The sequence below is a fragment of the Primulina tabacum genome, chromosome 13 (assembly GCF_025594145.1).
Source record: "Primulina tabacum isolate GXHZ01 chromosome 13, ASM2559414v2, whole genome shotgun sequence".
Taxonomy (NCBI): Eukaryota; Viridiplantae; Streptophyta; class Magnoliopsida; order Lamiales; family Gesneriaceae; genus Primulina; species Primulina tabacum.
Window position 1 is genome coordinate 36,683,558 of NC_134562.1, and position 19,613 is coordinate 36,703,170.

Sequence of the window (19,613 nt, forward strand, 5' to 3'; positions counted from 1 at the left end):
TCTGTGAGCTTCTTCGAGTTATTTATTATTCAGTCAGGAACAGAAAACAAACGCACACGAGCAGCTCCACACGTACCCAAGCGCATAAAAATTGTAAGTGAAGAAAATAGATTTTCAAGTATTAACAACAACGCTAAGTCAACATTAAAAATTAACTAAACACAAACAATGATTGTGTTGGTTGACTGTTTTCCGAATTTTAAATTCGAACATAACAGAAAGTCAGACACTCTGACATCTTGTCTAAATCTTTCTCACAACTCTCAAGCTCAAGCCTAAATGAGAGTGCCACGTTCAAATTAACTGACGACAGAAGTTTTCAGTTCTTCTGTACATTCCAAGACTGTCAATTTGAAAGCTGTAAGATATATTAAAATAAAGCAGTTTGTCGTGGCCCAAATGATACCAAGTCTATTAAATAGTCAGACGGTTCTCACGATGAAGCACTTTTAGCCAAGACTATAATTAAAAGCTAATTGACTCAACATAAATCCAAAAACTTCAAGTACTCGACTCACAGAATTACAAACAAACAAACTTACTTTTTTATAGAGAAAAACTTAAAATTTTATTTATATATAGTCTTTGTTGACAGGACAAATTAATCATGCGCACATATATACAACCAAAAACCAAATGTACCAGCAACCTAGAAAGAAGTTAAATCATAGAAAAGTTAATTATAACCAATACCAAATTGTGTCATCTCATGCTCAAAAAATATATGTTCGAAAGCAGTCCATGTCTACAAATGCACAATCGGGTATATACTTACCATCAGTGAGTCCCCTCTTGATTGCCACACATTACTCCACTATCACCTAATAATTAAAATCAAATCATAGAATCCTAATAATTAAGGAAAACATTCACGAAGATAATAATATATCACATCATACTCTTGAAATACGATAATTTTTTCGTCCCCGACCACAAAACAAATCCATATAAATACCTCAAGTATGGTGCAAACGGAAAATATTTCAGTACTTGACTTGTGCATAAAATTGATTCGATTGGAAAAAATCACACCCCCCTCCCACATATTTGTTGGTATCTTCCGTTTATAATTATCGGATAATTATGGAAAACGATAATGGTCAGAATATGTACATGATGTCTGTATTATATATGTACTGATGACATATCAAGTGGTCCTGAATATGACAATCTATTTCCACATTAATTTACTACTTGTAGGCGGATTAATTTATTTCCCGAGTAAAAGGTTGTTGGTATGGCCACAAAGATTCTTTTAACATATCCTCCCAATCTATCGAGATTTTTTTTTTTTTAAAAAAAAAAATCTCAGGTAAAAATATTAGTGCACGCACATACATTTATGTATAGTGGATATGGTCAAAAAGTTCAGAGACTGGAGATGTCCATGCATAAAAAGATGGAGTGTTTTGTACTTACGGATCCAGATTAAATAATAGATGTATAGATCGTCCAAATGTATAAATTTGTTTTTTTAATAAATATTAAAAAAATCATTGAAAAATAAAATTTATATTTAAAATTCTTATTTTATCTTTATTTGATTTATTGAAAAAATAGTTGCTCGTTTTGTAAGATTTAGTTAATAGGAGTATATTAGTAAAACACATGAAAACATGTCATTAAATATAGAAACTTGATTATATATTATATATTTCAAACAATCGAAAATGATACGAAATATATATAATTGAGACAGGGTGTACCAATTTTTTATATTCGAATTATATACATACATATATATATATGATACCCCTGTAAGGGTCCGGGATAATGGTGACCCATTTCCGGGTTAGTGATGACCCGGGTTATCGGTTGAATAGCCCGGATCAGAAGACAGCTGCCCGGGCACTTCTTCTCCACCCGGTTTCTCATACAGGTACCCAGGTAACCAACTACCCAGGCCACCTCGAGAATTGCACCACACTCGAGTGTGATCGATACAGGCAGCCTAATCCGTCAGAACCACTTGGGCTTGGAGTGTCCTAGAAGTCATCAGAAGCTACAAGTATGGGCAGCCGACTTGCCATACTTAGTAGGTGGCACAAGAATCGAGGTACCTACCCCATTTTCTACTATAAATAGCAGGTATTAGTGTCATTTAAACATTCGGAAATCTTTGAACTAAAAGCACTTACATATTTCCCTTCAAATATTGCTTGTGTTCATAAAAAAGCCTGCTGACTTAAGCATCGGAGTGGCCACGCCGGACATCCCTCCGACGCCCATTCACGAGTTACTTTCTTGTTTACAGGTGTTGATCCAAGCCATTATCTTCACTCAAATTCCCAAACATTATAAATTATTGATTTGGTCCGTTGAAGCCCCGTACCCGGCTCACCTATTTTAACGAGATCACATCATTGGCGCCGTCTGTGGGAAAACACTGAGTTCGAGACGTTGATATGGCTCGTACGAGAAGAACCAACCAGGGTAATTCTCACGCCCAGGGTGATGGGGGGCAAACTTCAAGACAACCTGATGTTAGTAACATTGGAACAAACCTCATTACCCTGACCCCTGAAGAGTTAAAGAAAATGATGGCCGATGCCGTTGTGCTGGCTATGGCCAGGAAGGAGGTCTCTCACCCTGTCACACCACCCGGTGATAAACAGGGACGTGATCAGGGACTTGAGCAGGAGCAGGAGCAGGGGCAGGGAAGGAGGGATAACGAGATGGTAGGAGAAGACGAGGGATCCAGGGCTGGGTCCAAATCTCCTACCGTGGCAGAGGAATTGATGGAATTAAGGCAGAAGATGAAGGTCTTGGAAGGACAGTTGGAAAGACGGAGCGTTGCCCGGGCAGTCCCGAGAGGATGCCCGTTTTCTGATATCATCGTCCGGGAGCCTCTTCCTGGAAATTTCAAATCTGCGAAGGTGAAAGACTATGATGGCAATGCAGACCCGGAGGAACACATGGCCAGGTTTGAAAATATGGCCATGTTGCACTGTTACACTGATAGAATCAAGTGCAAGGTGTTCCTAACAACACTGGTGGATTCAGCTCAGAGGTGGTTCGAAGGCTTGACTTCCCAAAGTATCAGTTCCTTTGAAGACTTCCAGAAGGTGTTTTTACACCATTTTAGCAGCAGTAAAAAGTACAAAAAGACTGCTTTTAGCCTTTTTGAAGTTAAGCAGAACCCAGAAGAAAGTTTAAGGGCCTATATCAGAAGATTCAACAGAGTGGCCCTAGACGTCCCTACTTGTGCCACTGAAACGAAGACTACTGCATTCACTCAGGGTTTGAGAAAGGGTGAGTTCTTCAAGTCACTTACTAAGAAGGTGCCGGGAGATTTCGAGGATCTATTGTCGCGAGCAGAAAAATATATCAATATGGAGGAAGCCCAGAAACAAAAGAGGGACTATGTGAGAAAAGAAAAAGGAGACCGGATGTCTAAGCCGAGGAGAGGGGACAGAAAAGAGGCAATACAGGGCACTTTTCTCACCACGTGCCTCTGAAAATTGCTCGGGAGAGGGAAGTGCAGGAGTGCAGCAGAGATTTGGCCCCGGATCATCAGTTATCCCGGCCAGAAAAAAGTGGATTTTGCTCTTTTCACAAAGTATGCCACAATAACACTGAAAACTGCAAGGCACTAAAGGGGAATTATGCCTCATCCTCCATCCCGGGACCTAGTAACAATAGCCAGAGGCCGAGAGTGCCACCTTGGACATCTCGGCCACCAGGATCCAGCGCCCGAGGAGGAAGTGTGAGGAATATCCCGAGGATTGAGCCCAGTAGAAGAAGGGAGCCTGAGCCCGAGAGAAAAAAGAATTCGCCCCCTGCCACAGGAATGATCAAAATGATATTAGGAGGCTCTACTGATGGAGATTCTGACCGGGCGAGGAAGGGGAGAAGCAGGAGGGAATGTTTGGAGGTAGAAGGAGCAAGAAGGAATGAGGCGATCATTAGTTTTGGCCCGGAAGATTTGAGAGTGGTGAGTCTGCCCCACAACGACGCCCTGATGATCCAAGCCCGAGTGGCGAATTATGATATTCTACGGGTCTTTGTGGACACAGGCAGCTCTGTAAATGTAATTTTTAAAGATGCCTTTGTACAGATGGATTTGCAGGGCTACCACCTAGAGGCTGTGGAGACTGCCCTCTTTGGTTTTGGTGGCCATATGGTTTACCCGGAAGGGGAGATCATGTTGCCATTAACCTTGGGTTCTCAGGATCTTAAGAGGACGGTGATGACTTCATTCACCGTAGTGGATTCTCCGTCATCATATAATATCATTTTGGGGAGACCGGCTGTGAACGAATTGAGAGCCGTAGCATCCACATACCACCAAAAGATAAAATTTCCAGTAGGAGCTCGGGTGGGAGAAGTCCGAGGAGATCAACCATCCTCTCGGAAATGCTATGTGGAGGCAGTTCGGGCGGATCAGAGTAGAACAAGGAAGGAAGGGAAGAAGGCAAGGGTGGACGGGGAAAGAACGATGGGGAGAGGAGAGGTGCATTTTGTGGCAGAAGAAAAACAAGAAGTAGTAGAAATCGGACCAGACCAGCAAATCCGGGTGGCATGAGATCTCAGTATATCCACTCGGGTCAGTCTGATTCATTGTTTAAAAACTAATATTCATGTGTTTGCTTGGTCCCAACAAGAGTTGACATGGATTTCTCCTTTGATAGCAGAACATCAATTGAACATCCTCCCGGGATCTCACCCAGTAAAACAAAAAAAGAGGCACTTTGGCCCTGAAAAGGACAAAGTAATTGATGCGCAAATTAAAGAGCTTCTGAAAGCTGGCCACATTAGGGAAATTCAATTCCCCACATGGCTTTCGAATGTGGTCTTGGTACCCAAATCTACCGGGAGGTGGCGCATGTGTGTAGACTTCCGCGATCTCAACAAGGCGTGCCCCACAGATCATTATCCTCTGCCCAGGATTGATCAGCTGGTGGATTCCACCTCGGGCTATGAATTGCTAAGTTTCATGGACGCATACCAGGGGTACCATCAAATCCCTCTGGCTAAAAAGGATCAAGACAAAGCCAGCTTCATCACCTCGGGAGGTACATTTTGTTATATTGTAATGCCTTTCGGGTTGAAGAATGCAGGGGCTACTTACCAGCGTCTGATGGATAAAGTCTTTGAGAAGCAGCTGGGACGGAATGTGGAAGTCTATGTGGATGATATTCTATCCAAATCCAGAGAGGGTGCCAGCTTTATTAGTGATCTAGAAGAAACTTTTGCGACTCTCATGCATTATGGAATCAAGCTTAATCCTGCCAAGTGTATTTTTGGCGTGAAGAGTGGCAAATTCTTGGGATTCATTGTGACAGACCGAGGGATCGAGGTGAATCAAGAGAAAGTCGAATCTGTGCTAAGCATGCCATCTCCCCGATCTGTCAAAGAGAAAGCTAACTGGGAGAATTGCTTCCCTTTCCAGATTTATTTCCCGATCAGCACACCAGAGTTATCCTTTTTTTTCAAATCTTAAGGAAGGCCCAGCAATTCGGATGGGATGAGAAATGTGAATAGGCCTTCCAGGACTTGAAAATTCATCTTGCCGGGCTCCCGGTGTTGGTGAAACCAGAACCTGGAGAAAAATTATATGTCTACCTGTCCGCTACAGAGTATGTTGTCAGCTCTGTTCTAATAAAAGAGGAAGGAACTGATCAAAAACCTGTCTATTATGTCAGCCATGCTCTGAGGGGGCCCGAGCTCCGGTATAGCGAAGTGGAGAAAATTGCTTTGGCCCTAGTCATGACCGCCCGGAAGCTAAGACCTTACTTTCTGTCACATCAGGTTATTGTTCTTACCAATAGTCCTCTGGGTAGGATCATGACTCATTCCGAAGTATCCGGGCGAATGATAAAATGGACAGTAGAGTTGGGTGAATATGACATCGAGTACAAGCCCCGAGTGGCCATTAAAGCACAGGCTTTGTCAGATTTCTTATCTGAAATGATCCAGCCCAGTGAGGAGGAGGTATGGAAAGTATCAGTGGATGGGGCATCTAGCCTGATGGGGTGCGGAGTAGGGGTGGTATTAGTGTCTCTCTTGGGAGAAAAGGTCAAATTAGCATTAAGAATTGATTCCCGGATAACCAATAATGAAGCTGATTATGAGGCTGTTCTTGCAGGTATTCGAGCTGTCCGGGAAGTTGGAGCTTCTCGGATTATTCTATATTCTGATTCACAGTACATCACTCAACAAATAAAGGGCATTTATGAGGCTAAGGATGACAAGATGCTTAAATATTTACGGCTCATTCGAGCCCAAGCAGAAAGCTTCATGGATTGGAGTATTGAACAAGTACCCCGACAAGAAAACAGTGAGGCAGACGCTTTGGCTAAAATGACTGCTTCTTTATCAGAAGTTAATACCCGGGAGGTGATGCATATTACTCGGCTGGTTCTCTCTACGGAGGAAGAAGCATCACCCATGCCTGAAGATTCATGGATGACACCACTGATCGCGTATATTACGAACCATGAGCTCCCTGAGGATAAAGCCCGAGCTCAGAAGATCAAAAGACAAGCCCCCAGGTTTGTTCTCTTAAATAAAATTTTGTACAGAAGATCATTCCAAGGACCGCTTTTGAAGTGTTTAAATGAAAAAGAGGTGGATTATGTTCTCCGAGAAATTCATGAGGGGTGTTGTGCCGAGCACCTCGGAGGAATGTCTTTAACTCGAAAAACAATGCTTGCTGGATTCTGATGGCCCACCTTAAAACAAGATTCTGCTCATTTGGTCCAGATTTGTGAGGGCTGTCAGCATCATTCGAATTTCAGCTACAGCCCGGCCACTCTCATGAAGCCTATTTGGGCATCCTGCCCTTTTGATCAATAGGGCATGAATATTGTGAGTCCTTTTCCGGTTGCCCGGGCTCAGAAAAAATTCTTACTAGTAGCTGTTGACTACTTTTCTAAGTGGGTTGAAGCTGAGCCTTTAGCAAAGATCACCGAGCAGGAAGTATTGAAATTTTTATGGAAGAACATTGTGTGCCGGTTCGGAGTGCCCAGGAGAATAATCTCGGACAATGGAAGACAATTTCAAGGCAAAGGAATTACGTCATGGTGCCAGGAAATGAAAATCACTCAATCTTTTACCTCTGTTGCATATCCTCAAGCCAATAGTCAAACAGAAGTTGTCAACAGAGTCATTGTGCAAGCATTAAAGGCAAGACTTCAGGGTAAAGAAAAGGATTGGGTGGAGGAGTTACCTAGTGTCATATGGGCTTACAGAACTACTCCCCGGGCACCTACTCAAGAAACTCCCTTCAGTTTGGTATATGGTTCTGAAGCAGTTCTTCCAGTAGAGATCGGACAGACCTCTTCCCGGGTAGAATCTTACCCGGAGGACAACGACCAAAGCAGGGCCATGGAGTTGGACTTAATAGAAGAAAAAAGGAACATGGCATTTATTCGAATGGAGGCATACAGAAATCGGGTGATGAAATCATATAACAAGAAGGTTCGTATTCGAAACTTCCAAGTTGGGGATTTAGTCATGAAAAAAATCAACCCTGCTGGGGAAGTTGGGAAGCTGGAAGCCCGATGGGAAGGACCTTACAAAATCACTCGGAGAGTCAACTCGGGATCCTTTTATTTAGAAGATGCGGCAGGGACGTCCCCTCTTGGAATGTGTTTAACTTAAAGAAGTACTATGCATAATAGATGTAATTGTTTGACGGAAGAAATCAATAAAAAATATATATTTTCTCAGAGTATTGCGTTTGTTATTATATCTTGGGAGCTGCTATGACCCGGTTCTTAAAAAGCCCAGGGCACTACAACCCTGGCTCGGGGCACCACATCTCGACCATTCCCAAGACCCGGGACATGATCCTCGGCCCAAGGCTCCGTACCTTGGTTCTTAAAAAGCCCAGGGCACTACACCTGGCTCGGGGCACCACACCTCGACCATTCCAAGTCTCGGGACATGATCCCCGGCCCAAGGCTCCGTACCTTGGTTCTTAAAAAGCCCAGGGCACTACACCCTGGCTCGGGGCACCACACCTCGACCATTCCCAAGTCCCGGGACATGATCCCCGGCCCAAGGCTCCGTACCTTGGTCTTAAAAGCCCAGGGCACTACACCCTGGCTCGGGGCACCACACCTCGACCATTCCCAAGTCCCGGGACATGATCCCGCCCAAGGCTCCGTACCTTGGTTCTTAAAAGCCCAGGACACTACACCCTGGCTCGGGGCACCACACCTCGACCATTCCCAAGTCCCGGGACATGATCCCCGGCCCAAGGCTCCGTACCTTTGGTTCTTAAAAGCCCTAGGGCACTACACCCTGGCTCGGGGCACCACACCTCGACCATTCCCAAGTCCCGGGACATGATCCCCGGCCCAAGGCTCCGTACCTTGGTTTCTTAAAAAGCCCAGGGCACTACACCCTGGCTCGGGGCACCACACCTCGACCATTCCCAAGTCCCGGGACATGATCCCCGGCCCAAGGCTCCGTACCTTGGTTCTTAAAAAGCCAGGGCACTACACCCTGGCTCGGGGCACCACACCTCGACCATTCCCAAGTCCCGGGACATGATCCCCGGCCCAATGCTCCGTACCTTGGTTCTTAAAAAGCCCAGGGCACTACACCCTGGCTCGGGGCACCACACCTCGACCATTCCCAAGTCCCGGGACATGATCCCCGGCCCAAGGCTCCGTACCTTGAATCTTTAAAAATCCCAGGGCACTACACCCTCGCTCGGGACACCACACCTCGACCATTCCCAAGAACCCGGGACATGATCACCGGCCCAAGGCTCCGTACCTTGGTTCTTAAAAAGCCCAGGGCACTACACCCTGGATCGGGGCACCACACCTCGACCATTCCCAAGTCAGGGGACATGATCCCCGGCCCAAGGCTCCGTACCTTGGTTCTTAAAAAGCCCAGGGCACTACACCCTGGCTCGGGGGCACCACACCTCGACCATTCCCAAGTCCCGGGACATGATCCCCCGGCCCAAGGCTCCGTACCTTGGTTCTTAAAAAGCCCAGGGCACTACACCCTGGCTCGGGACACCACACCTCGACCATTCCCAAGACCCGGGACATGATCCTCGGCCAAGGCTCCGTACCTTGGTTCTTAAAAGCCCAGGGCACTACACCCTGGCTCGGGGCAACCACACCTCGACCATTCCCAAGTCCCGGGACATGATCCCCGGCCCAAGGCTCCGTACCTTGGTTCTTAAAAAGCCCAGGGCACTACACCCTGGCTCGGGCACCACACCTCGACCATTCCCAAGTCCCGGGACATGATCCCCGGCCCAAGGCTCCGTACCTTGGTTCTTAAAAAGCCCAGGGCACTACACCCTGGCTCGGGGCACCACACCTCGACCATTCCCAAGTCCCGGGACATGATCCCCGGCCCAAGGCTCCGTACCTTGGTTCTTAAAAAGCCTAGGGCACTACACCCTGGCTCGGGCACCACACCTCGACCATTCCCAAGTCCCGGGACATGATCCCTGGCCCAAGGCTCCGTACCTTGGTTCTTAAAAAACCCAGGGCACTACACCCTGGCTCGGGGCACCACACCTCGACCATTCCCAAGTCCCGGGACATGATCCCCGGCCCAAGGCTCCGTACCTTGGTTCTTAAAAAGCCCAGGGCACTACACCCTGGCTCGGGGCACCACACCTCGACCATTCCCAAGTCCCGGGACATGATCCCCGGCCCAAGGCTCTACATCTGGAGTATTAATTAAGCTACTTATTTAACGTATGGACCGGGACCCTGGGTATTCGATTGAAATTACCGTTTTCTCCTACTAAAAAATACTCATAAGTTATTGCATTACCGGGTTGCGAAAAAATTGTCAAAATCATATTGAAAAAAGCACAGCGACGGAAAGAAATCAACATTTCCTTACAAAGTTCAAAGGCAAGAAATACAAAGGAAAAAAATACAGAGTAAATTACAGGCCTATTCTAAAGTCTGCTGCCCTGATGGTTCTCCGGATTCCCCGGGAGTCTTCTCAGCCTCTTTCTCGACAGCATCATCTTTGGGAAGGGAAGCAATGGCCTTATCAATATCAGGAAAGCCCTCCTTATCTGTCGGAATCAGGCCTATCTCCTCAAATTGCTCCTGGCATTTCTCAAAGCCAATCGAAAAGTATTTGTAGGCCCTATCTTCAACAGATGCTTGGAATTCCGCCGATTGAAGGAAAGTAGTCCTCCATTCTTCATGGGTCAGCTGAAGAAGTCTGAGCTTATCTTCAGCAACTTCGGCTCGATGTTGCTGGGCACTGGCTTCATCCTTGAGATAGCTAATCCGAGATGCCAGGAACGCAATTTGCCTTTGAGAAGCCTCCTCCCGGGCTATGCTCTCATCACGAGAAAGTTGAGCCGCGGCCAGCTCTTGATTAGCTGCTTCCAAGGAAGCTTGGAGACTGGCAGTTGTCTCCTCGTGAAGCTTCTGGGCCCGGGCCATCTCTCCTTGGAGATGGTCATGAATATCCTGAGCCGCCCGGGCTTGCTTACCCTTCTTGGTTGCCACCGCTGCCACCTCTTCAAAGGCCGAAACTAGCATCTGGGCAGCCTGGATAAGAAGGAATCTTAAAAAAAGAAAAAGGAGGGAGGGAGAGAGAGGGAAAAGAAATAAAGAATAAAACTTACAGACAGAAGACGGTTGGACCCCTCCAAAAACCTCACACTAGAAGGAGTGCTTTTCAGGATAGCTATCTCAGCAGGGCTGAGCCACCTTCTTGAAACGCTTCGGAAGGCGCCTTGGTCACCCTAGGAAGGGTCTTCGAGAATAACCAGCTCGGGTTCTTCAGTAGCTTTTCGTTTTCTCTGAGGTGAGGAGAATGAGATCTTCAGATTCCTCCGAGTTCTCAGTCATCGCCCGGGAAGCGCCATCTTGGGGAGGTTCTTCCCGGGACACCTCAGCTCTCAAGGCTGCCGCTTCTGCATCCCATTTTTTCTTTTCTTCCGCAGCTGCCCGGCGAGCCGCCATTTTCTTCTCTCGGGCTGCCTTCTCAGCTGCACGCCTTTTAGCAAAAGCTGCTTGCATCTCATAGTTATCTGCATAGAGGAGTGACAGGGTTATGATACATTAAATAAACAGGATAAGGAATAAGAAAGAACAGAAGATAAAGTATGTACCGAGTTGAGAACCCGAGCCAGCCACCTCATCAATTACCCGGTCTATGGGGTCCTCAGCCCGGGCACTCAATCCGTAGGCCACTAAGTTCTCTTCTGAGATAAGAATGGAAGAGGAGTACTTGTGTCCCTCCACGAGGGTTTGACTCAGGAGGAAAGGCTCCTCAAATTTGTAGGATGGAGGAAGGGAAGGTTGTTGGGGAAGGGAAGGAGAAACCGGGGTTAGACAGGGTAAAGGACCCGGGAGTTGGATGTAAAAAAATCTTCCTTTCCATCCATTTTGAGAGGAAGGGATGTCATCGAGGAATCGGGCGTTTAACCGGGATTTAAGGGAAATGCATTATTCCCGAAATGGCAAGAAAAATAATAGTGAAGGATGAGGGGTAGTGATGAGAAGATTATTCATTTTAAAAAGGACATAGGCCGAGGCCATAATCCTGAAAGAATTGGGATGAAATTGATTGACAGGTACACCAAAAAATTTGGCAACATCAATATAAAAGGGATGAACGGGAAACCGAAGACCATTCCTAACCTGGTCCCGAAAGAAAGTTGTGTACCTAGGAGGAGGGTTATCGGCCCTATCAGAGGGCCCATGTATCAAGATAGAAATGGAAAAGGAATATTGCCCAGCGCTCGGAGTTCCTCATCTGCCCCAAGCGTAAGGCGCTTCGCATAGAGGAGAACCAGGGAGTTCCCGGGATCTCAACCGCCCGAGGACTCGAGACCTTGGCTTTACCCTTACCCTTGTTCTTCGCAAGAGCTCGGGCCCGGGAGTGGCCAAAAGATAAAGGTTTAGAAAAGAGAGGTTTGGTTGGAAGTGCCACTGGTTTTTTAGAAGGTTGGGTAATGGAGCGACGTGGGGGAGAGGGAGAGAGAATCGGAACGAAGTGCGGAAGGCTCAGCGCTAGGAGAGCCTCGCGCATTCGCTCCTGAGGTGGAAGAAGTGGAGTGAGACATTTTAAAGAAGAAAACTTACGACGATATATGCGGTGGAAGGTTGCCGGAAATGATTTCGCACAAGTAGAGTCTCGAGAAGAGAATTTGCAAGAGCTTCGCTGCAATTTCGAATTTGAGAGTAATTTTTGGAAAACCTGTTAGTTAGTATATATAGGCGGTGGGGGAAGATCTCAGCCGTTTATTTAAAAAGCATGCGTGGACGACCACGATTTGCCTAGAAAATTGTACCAGGCATACGAGGGGACACACGCAATAATTAAAATGTCAGACTTATCGGCTCATCGAAATACGAAACGTTCCTGATCGTTGATAGAAAGGGCACGCGTTATCATGGCATCCCGTGGGTTACCCAAGATCTCATCTTAAGCCCGGGAGGTCTGAGGCCCCGGCATCTTATCTTAATCCCGAGAAAAGTAAGGCCCCGGTACTTCATTTTGAGCCTGGGGAATTTTAGGGCCCGTTTTTTTCAGTTGATCACTTATCAGTTCTGGATATGTATTCTGATTCATTTATGGTACATATATCATGCGGTGTCAATGAAATACGGACAATAAGAGTAACTAGATAAACTTTTTTTATTATTATTATTATTCCGGGAATTCTTTACCCGTTACATTAAAAATTCCTCTTCTACAGAGGCTATCCACTTAATCACAAACTCTTTACAGAGCTACCAGTGAACGCCTTCATAAAGCTAGCAGAGTCGGCAATCTTCTGCAGCGTCCTCCTCTCTTTATGAAGCAATAGCTGGAGGATAAAGTCGTCCTCAAAGAGGTCCTCCGTATCAGAAATCTGCAAGCGTTCCCGATACTTTGCAAACTTGGCCACCAGTTCAGGAGTGATAGCCTCCTCCCACTCGTGAAGAAGCTGAAGTCCTTGCAGCTCCTCCCAGTAATGGAGGATCTTTGGAAGACTTCATCTTCCAATTCAGATTTTCTTTCTCAAAATCCGCTTGCATAAACTCTGCTGCCATGTCGGGAGATTTCGAACCACTGGAACCCGCCATTGCACTTCTTGAGGACTGAATTGATGGAATGTTGGAGAATAGGTAAGCAGGTTACTGTATATATATATAGGAAGGAATCAGTCTCCATCGTCGATTCGAACCCAATCGGACGATCAGAGGGAATCTAGGAAATTGAGCAGGCAGATGAAAAGACGTGTACGGGTATCGAGGGAACAGGCTCATTATTACCTCGGAATACGAACAATTTTCGACGGTGTCATTGTTAACGCATGCAGCATAATGACATTCATTGGATTTCCCGAGAATACTAAATGATGAATGTACAAAACCTGAGAGATATGGAAGCCTGACACCTCATCACTTCTGCAGATATTTAGAGACCCAAGGCTCTTATTCACTCTAGGATATGTTTTGGAGTAAACCTGCATGACTGATCGGGACAGCGAGTCAAGCTCTAGCCCGACTATTTTTAGGATGTGTGGTGATACCCCTGTAAGTGTCCGGGATAATGGTGACCCATTTTCCGGGTTAGTGATGACCCGGGTTATCGGTTGAATGCCCGGATCAGAAGACAGCTGCCCGGACACCTTCTTCTCCACCCGGTTTCTCATCAGGTACCAGGTAAACCAACTACCCAGCCACCCTCGAGAATTGCTCCACACTCGAGTGTGATCGATCAGGCAGCCTAATCCGTCAGAACCACCTTGGGCTTGGAGTGTCCTAGAAGTCATCAGAAGCTACAAGTATGGGCAGCCGACTTGCCATACTTAGTAGGTGCACAAGAATCGAGGTACCTACCCCATTTTCTACTATAAATAGCAGGTATTTAGTGTTCATTTAAACATTCGAAATCTTTGAACGAAAAGCACTTACATATTTCCCTTCAAATATTGTTGCTGTTCATAAAAAGCTGCCTGACTATAAGCATCGGAGTGCCACGCCGGACATACTCCTCGACGCCCATTTCACGAGTACTTTCTTGTGTTACAGGTGTTGATCCAAGCCATTATCTTCACTCAAATTCCAAACATTATAAATTATTGATTGGTCCGTTGAAGCCCCCTACCCGGCCTCACTCATTTTAACGAGATCACATCATATAGATATATATATATATAGTCATACCTATATATACATACATTATCTTATATTCTATTCCACCTCCACTTTAGTTAAATCAGAAATACAAAATTTTTTCAAACATGTAGCCAATCATGGGTTTATATACACATATTTTAGCTTTTAACGACTTAAACCGTCATTATTATAGTTAGATTTTAGGACTAAGATGTGCAAGAATCAATGATTTTGGCTTTTTCAATCACAAGATCTCCCACATTAAATATCCAACGATACCATTAGCCCACTCCTTGGTCTTGAAAATTCAAATAGCAATCAACTATCTGATCTTAAGTTCAAATACAAGCACAAGACAAATAAATGTTAATAATTCAAGTCATGAATAAGGCAGTAGGTCTATATAAGAAATAATGATTGATGAATGTCCACATGAAATTAAATGATTTCATTGAAAAAATGAAAATAAAAAATGATGATAAACAACACTAAATTTTGTTTCAAACATAAAACCATATTCTATTAGGTCGTCTCCATTCTATTTACTACATTCTGCGCTACATTTATACTACGTAAATCATTTACAACTCATCTACACTACAATATAATATTTTAGAATATCTTTTTTTTTCTTATTTCAAATTAATATTTTAATTTCTTAATAATTGTTGGAGATCCACTTCCAGTCCGGACAATGTTTTGGATGTTCCAAAATGTTGATGTGATTATTAGTAATATTTGATGTTTGTTGTTCGTAACTTATATCATTTTTAATTTAAATCTTTTAAAAAACAATGGAAAGTCATCACTGAGATCTACATTCCCTGGAAGGAGTGACAATTATGTGTTAATACACCAAGGGCTGTGTGTAGGCGGGTATAATTCTTAAAGGATGATGATCTGAAGGGCTCTCTTTCATTGTGATGTCCGTACTCTGACAATGACCACTGAAGGATGGTCGCACATGCTTCCTGTCAAATCATTTTTCCATTCCACGGTCAGAATGACACCGTACTCTTCATCAACGGTCCAAATCCACTCTTTCCCAAAACCTCTCTCTGATGATAGCCCAGTAGTCCACGAAAGAGAGTGAGAGACAGAAAGAGAGAGGAAAACTCGCTGAGCCATTTGCATAGTCTCAGCAGTACAGAATTTGCATTTGCATCATTATTATTATCATCCTCCTCATATACACACATACTTACACTTTTTCCTCTCTCTCTCCACTGTGGATGACTGCTACCAGGTCGACCTTTGGTCGGGTGGACTATAAAAGATAAAGAAGGCCCTTTTCTTTCATTTTCTCTCACTTGTTCTCTTCCCTGATAGGAGTGGAGTGATAGGATTGGTTTTGGTAAAGTTTTTAGTTTCCAGCTTCTGCCTACTGTAACTACAAAACCCATAAGAAGCAAGACAAGAAAAAAGGATGGGGCTTTAACTTGCCAATCAACTATTCATGGGTGTCTTACTGAAGGAGAGGGACTGGTTTCTTTTTGGCTTTCTTTTTCTTGTGGGTTTCTTGCAATTATCAATTATCGGCTGAAATTCGGTGCTCTAAGGAGTCCGTACGAGCTTTCTTTTCGTGGGTTTGTGTGAATTTGGCCGTAGTTGTCGGCGAAGAAAAATGCAGGTGAGTACTATTTCAGTTGGGAGGCTAAGATGGTAGGCAGAAGGGGACAGTTGGAGCTTATACTGACTGAGTGTTTAGGGTTCGAGCTATCAAGGATCTCTTCAATGGGGGTTTCTATGAGCTGAAGCTGATGTTACAATAAATAATTCTGTTATACGAGGAATCGTTGCTACTCTGATTTATAAAGAACAATATATTCTATATTTAAGTGAAGTGTGGATAAAACTATGAAACCTTCAACATCAGGGATGGGTCAGCAGTCTCATGAAGGTGCCGATTGTGTCTTCTCTTTGTTTCTATGCACTCTGTGTTTTAGTTTAGACCTTTCTTTCTTTTGTTTTCGTTTTAAAATCTAATTCTTCTCTACTATTTTTGATGTTACCGGTCAATTTCTTTTCTTACTGAACTGCACACCTACCCACTCCTGGTAGAATTCTTTAATATCTTTTGCCATAACAGAAATTCCAACTAGTAATTTAGCTGGACAATATCATGGCTGATGGGTAATTTCTTGTTGATTGTGGTTATGAAAGGGGAGAAGAAGTGTTTAAATTCTGAGCTATGGCATGCCTGTGCTGGTCCTCTGGTTTCCCTACCAACGGTGGGGAGTCGTGTGGTTTACTTCCCTCAGGGTCATAGTGAGCAGGTTAGTTTGGGGTATCTTTAGAACGTTTTAAAGCCTTATGCACCTTTTAAACCCTCACATTATTACTTTGCATGCGTGGCATCTAAAATATTATATTATAACTGGTAAACGTTTGACAGGTTGCTGCCACAACTAATAAAGACATAGATGCGCACATACCTAACTACCCGAGCTTGCCACCACAGTTGATTTGCCAACTTCACAATGTGACAATGCATGTAGGTTTTCTTTATTATATATATTTGTTTTAGCCTTGCAAGTTAACTCAATTGGGAAATTACTTTGTCGACTGTAAAAGAGTTCCTTTCATGTGTTGAATTTCAGGCAGATGTTGAAACGGATGAAGTATATGCTCAGATGACATTGCAGCCCTCAACTCCGGTATTTTGAAATACACAGAATTGCTTGATACTTTGTCTAGCTTTCTTCTAATAATCAGAATTTGTGTTTGAATTAAATTTTTATTTAACGACAGCAAGAACAAAAGGATACTTATCTTCCGGTGGAGCTGGGAACTCCTAGCAGGCAACCAACTAATTACTTTTGCAAGACTCTGACAGCAAGTGATACTAGTACACATGGAGGATTCTCTGTTCCACGTCGGGCTGCGGAAAAAGTTTTCCCACCTTTGGTAAAGATACTTATAACCTGATCGTTGTGATGCAAAACTGGTGTTGAAACTGTTTGCAATTATCTGTTTTCCCTCAGGATTTCTCACAGACACCACCTGCACAAGAACTTATTGCCAGAGATCTTCATGATGTTGAATGGAAGTTTAGGCATATTTTTCGAGGTAAGATTGCAATTTCTTTTAACCTAAATTCATATGGTTCCCAAATATTCCAATACGGGTTAGTTAGCAAAATGACTTTGGTCAATTTTTTTTTTCAAATAACCTTCTCCTTTTGTTGCCACTTAAAGGCTTCATCTACTTGGAATATTCAAAGTTAAAGTACACCAATAATATAATGCATAATAAGTACCTTTCGCTCTTGTCTTGAGCTCATGCTATTTACTGTTGGTCCTTTCTTACAGGTGGAGTGATAAATATAAAATGTGTAGGATTTTAACCGTATCAATTTGATAAGCTATCTTACAGGTTTATGAGTAATATCTACAAAGAGTCCATCATCGGCCTTCGGACACATAAAGACAAGTAGTTAAGATAAGAAAATTTTCAAAGTTTTTTAATTTTTATGCATGCAAATCAACTTGATTCAAGCTTCGTTTATACAAAATGTATATAATACACATCATCAACCTTTTGAGGTTATATTGGAAATGTATCATATTATTTATAATGTTAAATGACTAATGATTATACTGTACAGTGAAATAAATTATTACGGGATGAAGATAACTCTTTCTGTGAATAAAACAACTCAAACTACAAGAAACCTAAGTAGTCTTGGCTGATATGCATAATGACTTACGATCTGGATAACTTTACATGCTTAAATCTAATATTAGATTTGATTTGTGTAAAAATAACTTGCATCATGTGTCTGCTTTGACCTTCTGAATTTTGCTATAGCATTCTATAATTTTCCGTCATGCAGGTCAACCCAAGCGTCATTTGCTTACGACCGGGTGGAGTGTCTTTGTCAGTGCCAAAAGACTAGTTGCTGGAGATTCTGTTCTTTTTATCTGGTACCATGTACCCACTTGATTTCAATCTCAATTTCAGTTTCTTCTAGCAAAGTCTTATTCCATTAGTTTGTTTGCAGGAACGAAAAAAATCAGCTTCTTTTGGGAATTCGTCGTGCCACTCGACCACAAACTGTGATGCCATCATCTGTCCTTTCAAGTGACAGTATGCACATTGGACTTCTTGCTGCCGCTGCTCATGCTGCTGCTACTAATAGCTGCTTCACAGTATTCTATAACCCAAGGTGGTAATCATGATAACCATAGTAATTAATTATGTTTGTATAAAGATATACATGAAATAATAGAAACATATATTTAATCTGATATCAAATGCTTGTTACGGCAGGGCTAGTCCATCCGACTTTGTCGTTCCTTTGTCAAAGTATGTCAAAGCTGTTTATCATACTCGTGTTTCTGTTGGAATGCGTTTTCGGATGCTATTCGAAACTGAAGAATCGAGTGTTCGAAGGTATTTTTATGTGCATTTTCTACTTTTAGCAAATGGCAGATGTGCTGTATGTTGACACACACTAGATAAGCACTCAATTTAATGTAAAAAAGAAACGGTATACAAAATTAAATTTAGCAGTAGCTAAAAAAAGAAAATCATATAGGATGACTATGAATGACAGACCCTACATTATATTCTAGGTTTATTTAATAAAGATTGATGAACCTCAAAATAACATTATACTGAAAACTCCTATTATCTAGAAAAAAACAGCACAGTCCCAAATATTTGTGTGTTAATTTAAGATAGTAAATATAAAAATACCAATCAGGTTTGGTTGGAAGTTACATAATTCGCACTAGCTTGGTTTATATGTATTTGAAGTGTAGCAAGATCAAGCTGGGAAATTGTATATCTAAGAAGTTTGTAGAGAGGGAGATGCCTGTGTAGGGACAATCACAGTAGATTTTGTAAGTTCACAAAAGGAAGCATTGGAGAGGGAGATGCTTGTGTAGGGACGGTCATAGTAGATTTTGTACGTTTGCAAAAGGAAGCATTGGAATAAACAAGGTGGAATGATTGGTTTTGGACTCTCGTAGCAATAATATGTTATTTATTTTTTCATAATCATGTAGATTTCATTTTATTGATTATTTAAACATTTTAATAGTAGTTTGTGACAATGATTGAATGGTACAATATTTTTTAAAAAAATGTTGGAAAACTATTTTAGTTTTGATTCGGTATATTAAATTTATTTATCTTTTAAAAACTAAAATAAACATAAAAGGGATATCTTATTGTATAAAAAAGTAAATTATGGTGGAATGCCATTAGCATTTTAGGAATGCAAAATTCCAAACTGGTACCAACAACAATAACAATAATAATTATAGTACTTGTAGATAGTTACAGTTAATTATCAGTCAAAACAAAAAAAAATGATTTTTCACACAGATGCTACGTATATGCATGCATATTTAGGGTACCTTGAATGCCTTATTAATCCCATAGAAAAACGGTAATTCTTAAAAGTATGCACATAGATACCATGAGAATGGTTTAGAACTCATTATTGTCCTCTTCAATTCTGGAAATTGTAGTTATCATGTATATGATGGAGAAAATTTAGGCCCAAGGATTGGACTCTATAATGATAATGATAATAATTAA

The 19,613-nt window shown here is 42.9% G+C and overlaps 2 protein-coding genes across 2 annotated transcripts; both read left to right on the forward strand.

Moving 5' to 3' along the window:
• Window positions 1-3,790: 3,790 nt before the first annotated feature.
• LOC142522095 (uncharacterized) lies at window positions 3,791-6,666 on the forward strand. Its single transcript, XM_075625254.1, has 4 exons — window positions 3,791-3,934; window positions 4,058-4,453; window positions 5,054-5,299; window positions 5,494-6,666. The coding sequence occupies exons 1-4, from the start codon at window positions 3,791-3,793 to the stop codon at window positions 6,664-6,666; spliced, it is 1,959 nt and encodes a 652-aa protein (XP_075481369.1).
• An 8,470-nt stretch (window positions 6,667-15,136) lies between these two features.
• Window positions 15,137-18,572, forward strand: LOC142523279 (auxin response factor 8-like). The gene is made up of 9 exons (XM_075627018.1): window positions 15,137-15,963; window positions 16,227-16,339; window positions 16,459-16,557; window positions 16,664-16,720; window positions 16,815-16,970; window positions 17,048-17,132; window positions 17,899-17,989; window positions 18,067-18,231; window positions 18,336-18,572. The coding sequence occupies exons 1-9, from the start codon at window positions 15,921-15,923 to the stop codon at window positions 18,511-18,513; spliced, it is 987 nt and encodes a 328-aa protein (XP_075483133.1). The 5' UTR covers window positions 15,137-15,920; the 3' UTR covers window positions 18,514-18,572.
• The last annotated feature ends 1,041 nt before the right edge of the window (window positions 18,573-19,613 follow it).